General features: G+C 45.1%; 1 protein-coding gene across 2 annotated transcripts in view; it reads right to left on the minus strand.

Annotated features, from left to right (window-relative positions):
• CACNB4 (calcium voltage-gated channel auxiliary subunit beta 4) overlaps nt 1–8,313 on the minus strand; it is a 137,059-nt gene extending 128,746 nt beyond the window's left edge. For both annotated transcript variants that reach the window (XR_014523535.1, XM_083494242.1), the window contains exons 1-2: nt 8,148–8,313; nt 7,808–7,891 (exon numbers count right to left, since the gene is read on the minus strand). Coding sequence is in view for 1 of the 2 variants with exons in the window: in XM_083494242.1 (XP_083350368.1) it covers nt 7,808–7,891; nt 8,148–8,204 (141 nt within the window). In the remaining variant the exon portion in view is untranslated. The remainder of the gene's footprint in view (nt 1–7,807; nt 7,892–8,147) is intronic.
• Nucleotides 8,314–10,038: the final 1,725 nt, after the last annotated feature.

Below are 10,038 nucleotides of genomic sequence, written 5' to 3' on the forward strand. Positions count from 1 at the left end.
TCCCAGCACATATGCTACAAGAGACCACTTTAACCAAAGCAGCAGGTTTTTTTTAGTAAATAAACGGGAAGCAGAGGAAGTATTCTCTAAAAAAAGAAAGCCGCAACACATTACAGCACATTATGTACACATATACAAAGAGACAGATTATTTTAAACTAGAAGCAGAGCTACAAACCCCTGGGCTAGCGAGATGAAGATGATAAATTTATGAGTGTTTATCTGTGCTCCCTTCACAACAGATGTCTACGTGGCTTCGCCAGTATCTCTCACCGGGCCGCTCGTGCATTATCAGGTTTGCAGCAATTCAGAGGGAAAAGCAGCTCACCAGGGATTCAAAAACATGAGATGCTGAACAAACTGTGAAACGCAGAGAGAGAACGTTTGAGACACATATCTTGTCAGAGGGAATAGAATTCATATGTGGCAGGGACAGGCAGTTGAGGCCTAGCCAAGCAAACAAACACTGAATCACAGAAGCCTGGAGTTGCAAGATGCTCTCTTCTCCTTCCTTCCCAACAGCATCATCAGATCTAGGCAACAGCGGTCAAAGTTATCTTAGGGATGAGCTAACATGGGGCCCTTCAGATGTTATGTGACTACAACTCTCATCATCCCTGACCATCGGGCTACACAGAGGGAGAAATCTGATTCGGTTATCGTTTAAAGCCCAGCTTATTTAATTCACAGTTTTCTGAAACAATATGTGAAGTGAAGCACAGCCCTCCTTCAAAACTGGCACATCCTTGGATTTTGCTACGCAGTTCTGCAGCCGAGTGCAGTGTACAAAAAACAGGGGTGCGAAGAAATGTGCGTATTAGTGGAAAGTAACACACCAAAATGTATTGTATTAGGGGAAACTGCTTTGTAAGAACATGTACATGAGGCAATATTGCACAGAAACATGTGTATCTCAGGAGAAACTCACACGAAAATGCTGGTGAATTTTCATGAGGACTTTAAAAAAATATTTATCACTAACAGATGTGGGAATACAGGGAGCTAAAAGGACTGGGGAAATGACCAACAGAAAACTCAAAATTGATAGATACGCCCATGCCCAGGCAAATACAATTCAACAGAGTCCCATTACCAGAACCCCTGAACAAGGTCTTCTTCTTCAGCAACATGGCTTTCCCAATAGTGGTTCCCCACTTCTCTTCCCCTGACAGAGTTCCCTGTGAAGAGGGATTGGCTGAAAAACTACTCTGCAAATTATAGCTCTGGACAGGGAATAGGAGTCTCCCAACAACTCTCAGCATACTTAACAGACTGCAGCTCCCACAATTCTTTGAGGCATCAACTCAGGTCTCTAATGCTCCTTCAACAGACAAGGATATTTCCAAGTGCTTGAAAACCAACATGTCTCCTTTAAGTCTTCCCGTCTTTCTAACTCTGGTATGCACATAATAATTTTTTTGACAGTACATTTGCAGCCTGATCCAGCAAGGACTTAGGGGCCCAAGCTCACGTATCCATCCTAGTAATTTTCAGAGGCTGGAGATTTGAGGGATTTAGATGAATTTCGTTTATGTGGGTAATGATATCATTCCTTCCAGGTACAAAACTGAATACTTCAATCGAATTTTGAACTCTTACTGAGTTCTACACAAGCCCAAGATAATGGCTATTTGTATGCAATTTCCGGAAAAAATAAAATAAAACAGGGAACAAACTGCTACATGCGAACTAAACAGTCTTGCTCAACTCAGTTTATTTGGGCCTCCAAACACTCTCTCAATACTGTGAGCAAATTAGATATCAGTTTTTATCAAACAGCCAAGCTCCTGAAAAGGATCTTCCGATTCAAGAGTGTTGGTGACTGGCTCAGAACCGCCTTCCCCAACCTGGTGCCCTCCAGGTGTTTTGGAGAGCTCCCATCAGCCCCAGCCAGCACATGATGATGGGAGCTGTAGTCAAAAGCACTTGGGGGGCACCAGGTTGAGGAAAGCCACTCTAAGAGTACACTCATGAAAACAATACACATTATTAGTTCTATAGAGCATCTTTGAAATCTGCTCCTTGAAATGCAACATGACTGCTCTCTGCTCACACAGGAGAGCATTTAATACAAGCTGTAGTTAAACAGCTCTGAGGGGCAAGGAAATTGCACACTACTACCTGAAAAAAGAGCATGCATTTTGTCTGAGCACATCCTTCTGACTGATGCACAAAGAGCCCAAGAGCCTTTCTGCAAGGTCTGCCAGACTGGCACATCATTCCCCTTATTATGGGCTGAAATGAAATTCATTTTATTAATTTTTGATGCAGCCATCCCAGTGCTTTTGACAGAAAGTTATATTAAGTTGCCAGTTCTTCTTTCTTCCTTTCTCTTTAATTCATCTGACAATGATGTCCATCTCTCCCTCTCTTCCTCTCTCTCACACAAACCACCAATAAAAACTGAGAATTGTTCAGCTTGGCATCGCTATCATTCTGTTTTGTGGAATGACAGTAGCTATAAAGCAATGGAATGCCTATCGCAAAGGCTAAGTAGAACTGTATGTGCGTCTCTTGCAGCCTACTGGTCTCACAAGATTCACCAATGCAACTAACATTCGGAACTCAGGACACGCAGGTCCGGCTATCCAAACAAAATGCATTTCCAGGAAAATCATTCACTGCCCCCCCCTCCTAGCTTCTCTCTGAAGACTAGAAAAGAGACACTCTTAAGAATATTTGCAGGGGAAGGACTAGACCATGTGAAAATGAACATAATATTTTAGCTGCAGTTTATTCATTTTCAACTTTATATTCTTGTTATAAAAAAGCGCGCCTAGACATTCCATTGCTTTGCCCATAACCTGGCTTGAAGGTGCCATTTAGCTCCTAGCTTTCATATCTCAGTTTCTAACACTGTTCAAAGTCATGCCTCCTAGCTCACATCCGGCATAACACTTAAGTCAATGTACACTGCCAGGGGATGCTAAACCTTTGCACTGCCTGGACTGCAAACCGATTTATATACTTCTGTATCCCCAAAAAGGCAAGAGCACCTCAACGGTACTTGGTGTGCCATTTGTGTCTGCATCTCAGCGAGCAAGGGTTTCATGAAAGGCATATGAGTCCATTCCTACATTTGCATACCCTCAAACATTTCTCCAATGAAAATAGGGATGTCCTATTCCATAATAATAATAATAATAATAATAATAATAATAATAATGTGAAAAATGAACATAATGTTTTAGCTGCAGTTCATTCATATTCAGCTTTGTATTCTTGTAATAAAAAAGTGTCCCTAGACATTTTGTCGTTGGACCCATAACCTAGCTCCTAGCTTTCATATCTCTGTTTCGAACACTGTCTAAAAGCAGAACCCCATCCATGCCTATTCAGATGTAAGGCCTAATGAATTTAATGAGACATGTTCCTAGGATTTTGTTCCAAAATACTGTTCAAAGATCAGATCCCTAAAATAGGCATCAAATAAAGAGCATGGATTCTAACATGCAATAAAAGGGCGGGGGGGGGCACTGAAACAGGTATAAAATTAAGGTAACACAAGAGAAATTAAACAACTCATTTGCCAGGTGTGCTCTGGGATAAACCAGGCCTGTACAAAGCAGATTGCAATCATATTTTTTATTTAAATGAGGTTTTAAACTGGTGGCAGTAGGGGACTGGCAGCAGTGTCCGCTTCAGAACAAATCACCCCTCTGGGGTAAGGTGGAAAAGGATTATTATTATAAGTGTTCAGGTAAGGGAGGACTAGAATAAGGCATCAAGGGTAAAGGGATACATGACAACTATTCAGAAAGACCAAAGCACTATAGGCTAAAACACAAGAGTTGATATTGTACTATCAGCTTCAATATGTATGTAAGTGGGCAATTGCCAAGAAAATCCAATACAATCACATTTGACTTCAAAAGAGAAAACTTCAAAAAAATGAGGGGACTGGTAAAAAGGAAGTTGAAAGGCCAACTCAAGAAGGTCAGGCCTCTCCAAAATGCTTGGGAGGTGTTTAAAACTACAATATTAGAAGCTCAGTTAAAATGCATACAACAAATTGAGAAAGGTACCACAAGGGCCAGGGGGATGCCTGCACAGATAGCCAGCAGAGTCAAATAAACTATCAGAGGGAAGATTTCCTTTAGAAAATGGAAGACTTTGAACAAAGGAGGAGAACAAAAAGGAACACAAACTTCAACAAAAGATATATAAGCAGACGATATAGGATGCTCAAAAATAATTTTTGCTAAAAACGTAAAAGACCACCAACAACACTATTTAAAGGCATTAGTAGCAGGAGACTAGCTAGGGAGGCTGTTGGACCTTTGGATAACAAACAAGTCAATTGTGTGCTGAAGGACGAAAAAGACTAAAGAGAACCTGAAGGATTCTTCACAGCAGAAGATATAAGGCACATCCCTGTGCCTGAAGCAACTTTCAAAGGAAGGGAGCTTGAGGAATGCACTCCTCACTGTTCAGAAACTATGCCACTGATGCTGCACACACAACAGGGACCCGCTCTCAGCACACACCCCTGCATCATCACACACAGTGCCATTCATCCATCAACCCCCAGTGGTGCCTACAAGGTTTGCCCTTCTACTGCCAGGAGAGGACGGAAAGCCCAGCCAACATAGCACCCACATAGCTTCCTGATCAGGGGCCTGAAAAAACTCATCCACAGCCCCTCCATGGGACAAGGGTTTAACAACCACACAAGGAGGAAAAGGCTCTTTTGCCAAGCAACGGGGGGGGGGGGGAAGGACACACAAGGAGGATGACCAGATTGCTGGTGGTGTGCTGTGACTTGGTGCCGAGTTTCGCCACGTTCTGTTACGGCAATAAAGTCAAGGTAGTCCTGGATGCAATGTTTTGTTTTTGAAATCCCCTTCTCACTGAAATTCCTTATGCCAGATCCAGGGCTGGTGTAACGTTCTGCCATTGCAAGTGGCATGGCCATAGTCTGGTGGAGGAGCATATGGCTAAAATGTGCTTCTCACCTGTACTATCCCTGTCCTAAGTCTGTTTCTTATGGGGCAAACAACCACCCCAAAGAATGCTGTGCTGATTTCAAGTTCTTACTACCATCATGCTCTGCTTCAACAAAAAATGCTCACAGAAGATTTCTAACATGAACACATCCCAGCTCTTTTAAGAAGATATAGAAATAATTACTAAGTGATATCAAAAACAAATGTGAAGAACACACCTGTAATAATAATAATAACAACAGCCATAAAATAATCAAAATTGAGCATTTTTCTAAGGATAAACTTAAGCAATGGAAATGAAAGCAATAGGATTTAGGGTGCAGACCTATGTACAGTTAGCTGGGAATGAATTAAGTGAAATTAAAAAGTGCTTAACTGACTGGATCATGCCCAGCATATAATTGCAAACATATAAAAGTATGCATGTTACACCTATGAAAAGATCTCCAAACAACACATCCTTCCACGATATACATAAAACACCATGTAAAGCCCTAAAGTTCCTTCTTTAGGCCAAACACTTGGCAGAAGTGGGTATAACAGATGTTCCACTATTTGGGAAGGTAATACCATCTTTTTGACAGTGGCTAGGATCCAAAGAGCGGCTACTTTAGGTACACTCAAGGCACAGCCAGTGGAATATGGACTTTTCTTTCCAACCTGCAATCACAGATCACGAACTTATCTTGAAACACCCCTCACTTTCAAATGAGGTTTGTCAGGGTTAAGATTGGGAAACTGCCACGTGAGAAAGAGATGCAAAACTCCCTATGGCATGCTGAATGAATCACAGTCCTTTTAATCCATGCATAGCATGTAAGCACATACCAACTAATTTTGCCTACACACAAAGGTGCTCTGAGACATTCACAGCACGCAAGACAGTAAAAGAGAAGTTTCCTGCATTCGAGTCTAAATTTAACGATCAGTACATCACGGAGTCAAGCCGATGGGATACGACCTAGTTCAGCTCAGGACAGCTCACCCATTCTCTCTCTCTAAGGAAGAGAAGAATCCAACAAGACAGCCACTAGAATTAACTGAAAACTGCTGTCTAGCAGCATAGAAAGAATATGCTACACACTGGAAAGATTTAAGAGATTAAATCCCACACCACTTCCAGTTTACGGAAAGGATAGTGCAACTTTCCTATATAAGGTCCCAGACCCATTTCCAATTCACCTCCCCCGGGTCATGTGTCTTATTTCTGTCTGTAAAGCACATAAAAGTGGATTCCTTTTGTCTAACCCGCCTACAGATAGCTGTCTTCTGCCCATAGGGTCAAATATCTAGCTTCCTTTGTTTCTCGAAGTGTGGGCAAACTTGCATTTGAATCCAGGTGTGTCTAGTCCGAAATATTAAAGGTCAAGGTGAGGTCAAATGGAGATTTATTGAATAGTTGAGAAAATATATGTCCAAGGAAGAAAAACTCTTCCTTCCTTACTCTCCTCCCCACCAGGAACAAGTTAAACTCCATCAGCCAAACCAGAACAGCGTTTTGATCTTGTGGATATATAGCCCTGTGCATAAATCCACTCAAGACTGACATCCCCCCACCACAAAATTTAAGCCAGTAATAGGCAGCACCATTTCATAAAGAAAAAATATGCCCCCAGCACGTCAGCTTCTAGGACACCACAACCTGTGCTTTGCATTGCCTATTAATTCCAGATGCATGTGAACTGACTGGAGCTCCTCAGTGACCAGGCAAAGGCCAGCTGCACTTGGGGGCATTCACTCTTTCCTCTTAGCACAGCACAGGTTGCAAGAGGCACAGAATCCCCAATACCAAGGGCTGAAACCTTCTCAGTTTCCAGCATTCTTCTGCAATCCATGCAGACTTTTTGCTGAACAGACCTAACACAACCCCCAAACAGGAAGAAGGCTCAGGCTGGGGAACTTCACTTGCCCAAACAACCAACTGGCCCATGTGCAAAGAACAAAAAGAAGTATTATCTTACATAGCTCACAGAATGCAATCTGGTCATTTATGCTCCTAGTAAACCCCTTCACATGTAAATTGTCTGCTATGAATACATTCAATCTGTATAAGGTGGAAAAGCAGAAGAGTGGGATGCAGCCACATGAACTGCCCCTGAACCCCCCAAGTTACCATTCGTATCAGTTGTTCGTCCCACTGACGTGGCCCAAAACTATAATCCTACTGTGGTGAATCCAGGGGTTTGAATCCCCACTGTTATGAAGCTCAGCTAGGTGACCTTGGGCCTTTCACTGTCTCTCTCGGCCTAACCTACCTCACAGGATTGTTGTGAGGAGAAAATGGAGAGTGGGAAGAACTCCTTGGAGGAAAAAGTGGGATGTAAGTGCAGGAATAAATAAATACAATCAAAAAAACGAGCCACCAGGTTTTTATGCAGCTGCTACAGCTCAATACCACTGTACTTTTTTTTTTAAAAAAAGAGGCTCCTTGTTCTTTTCAGAACACCCATTAAAAACGCCACTCCAACCAAAACTGACTTGTGCCTAAGAAACGGCTTTTCAAGAACCTGGGGGATAAAGGCAGCCTGTGCCCAAGAAACACAATGGTACCTCACCCACGCGCATGTGCGCGAGTGCCTCCCTGTCGCTGAATAAACTCTTCGCTGTGCACTTTAGGAAAAAAAAGAAAATTAAACAACTGGTTGGGTGGTTGTTTCCCCTCAAAGTAACGTTGCAGCACGAAAAAAGAAGCAAGACCGGGCCCTCACTCGCCCCTTTGAGAAGAGGGGCGCTAGGGTGGCCTCAAAAGGAACAGGAATAAAGAGACGGCATTTGAAAGGGAAGCGGACTGGGCGCCCTCGGCTCTCCCCAAAGGGCTGGCACCGTCGGGCGATGCAGGCAGCGCCTCCTTTCCCGCCTTACCTGCCGGAGGATGAAGCTGGTGGAAGTTGTGCTCCCGTCGGAACGTTTCAAGCGGCTCCTGCGGGTCGCCGTGCCTCTGCTCCCCTGGGAAACGGAGCGGAGGGGAAGAGCATTTTAGGAGACACGCGCCACATTCACACGACCCCCGGCTCCTGGCGCGCCTCAGCCTCCCTGCTCGCTCTCCCCCGGCCCCCCCTCCTTCTCATCCCCGACAGGCGTCTCTTCCGACGACGCCCCCCTCGACGCCGCCAGGAGCACCGAGGACTCGACCGAGCCCCATCCCCACCCCACCCCCAGAGGCCACGGGAGAAGCGGAGGGAGAGCGCGCCGCCGGCCGCACCTGGAAGATGGGGTCCGCCAGCCCGTTCTTGCCGTACGACGATGGGTGCTTGGACATGCTGCGAGCCTGAGGGCGCGGCGGCGGCGGAGGGGGCTCTCGCCAGGCGCCTTGCAAGACACGCCGCCCCGGATGGCTCCGGCTGCCGCTCTGCCTGCGCCTGGCAGCTGCGTGCGCGTGGGGATGCAGGAGGAGGCGGCGGCGGCGCGGGGCGCTGCTTGGCGGAGCGGCAGGATCCTTAAAGAGACCGCGCCGCTTTTGCACTCCGCTCCCCCCACCCTCCCGCAGCCGCTCTCTCAGTTTGCAAAGGCAGAGACGGGTTGGGAATCCTCCCAGCGCCCCTGCACCCACCTGCCCACCCACCACCAAATTCGGGTCTCCCTGGATCTTTCCCCCACCCCCGACTAGAACGTCGCTCCTCAGGCACACACATTATTTTAAATATACAGTGGTACCTTGGTTCTCAAACTTAATCCGGTCCAGACGTCCGTTCCGAAACCAAAGCGTTCCAAAACCAAGGCATGCTTTCCCATAGAAAGTCACGCAAAATGGATTAATCCATTCCAGGCTTTTAAAAACAACCCCTAAAACGGCAATTTAACATAAATTTTACTATCTAACAAGGCAATTGATCCATAAAATGAAAGCAGTAATCATTGTAAAGGTAAAGGTACCCCTGTCTGTACGGGCCAGTTTTGACAGACTCTAGGGTTGTGCGCTCATCTCACTCTATAGGCCGGGAGCCAGCGCTGTACGCAGACACTTCCGGGTCACGTGGCCAGCGTGACAAGCTGCATCTGGCGAGCCAGCGCAGCACACGGAACGCCGTTTACCTTCCCGCTGGTAAGCGGTCCCTATTTATCTACTTGCACCCGGGGGTGCTTTCGAACTGCTAGGTTGGCAGGTGCTGGGACCAAACGATGGGAGCGCACCCCGCCGCGGGGATTCGAACCGCCGACCATGCGATCGGCAAGTCCTAGGCGCTGAGGTTTTACCCACAGCGCCACCCGCGTAATCATTGTACTGTACTATAAAATAAGACAGTATTATAGATGATAAAAATTAAAATTATTGTTTTTTACTTACAGTCGTTTATTTAGATGGGGGGCTTTTATTCATTTCCTCAATCACACAATCAATCGATCAGTAGCTGAACTGGGTTCCACACAGTCACAAAAACAAATTAACTGAAAAAGCCTCAAAAACAAAAACACAAAATAAATAGCAAATAAAAAGCACCAAATTTAATGTGTTCCGGAAGTCCGTTTGACTTCTGAAATGTTTGAAAACCAAGGCACAGCTTCTGATTGGTGCAGGTGCCCTGGAAACAATAGTCAACAGCCGCATCGGACGTCCAGCTTCCAAAAAACATTCATAAACCAGAACTCTTACTTCCAGGTTTTCAGTGTTTGGAAACCAAGGTGGTTGAGTACCAAGGTGTTTTAGAACCAAGGTACCATTGTATTAGGTCCTGTAACATAAGGTTACCAGTCGTTCCCATTTCCCGGGGACAGTCCCCAGATTTACAAATCTGTCCCCATACAAAATCCATTGAAGTTGAAAAGTATCCCCGGACTCATTGAAAAACCTTACTGTAACACCACACACTTTCTTTCCCATCAACACTTTCCCCCCACTTATTACCAAATTTAAAACCATGGAGAGACCTGGTCTGAACATTGGATTCTTATCTCATTATACATGATTTTTAGCCATCTCACCCCTTGCTTTTTCCTGTAAGACCAATTGCAGTCGTTAACAGTCGTCAACAGGTTTACCACACCTATCAGCCAATCACCCATTCCCACCATCCTTCTGAGTAATAACCCGTCCCACCCTCTCACTATACAGTGGTACCTCAGGTTACATACGCTTCAGGTTACAGACGCTCCAG

This window comes from Podarcis liolepis (assembly GCF_965112155.1).
Source record: "Podarcis liolepis genome assembly, chromosome: 1".
In the NCBI taxonomy this organism is placed as follows: domain Eukaryota; kingdom Metazoa; phylum Chordata; class Lepidosauria; order Squamata; family Lacertidae; genus Podarcis; species Podarcis liolepis.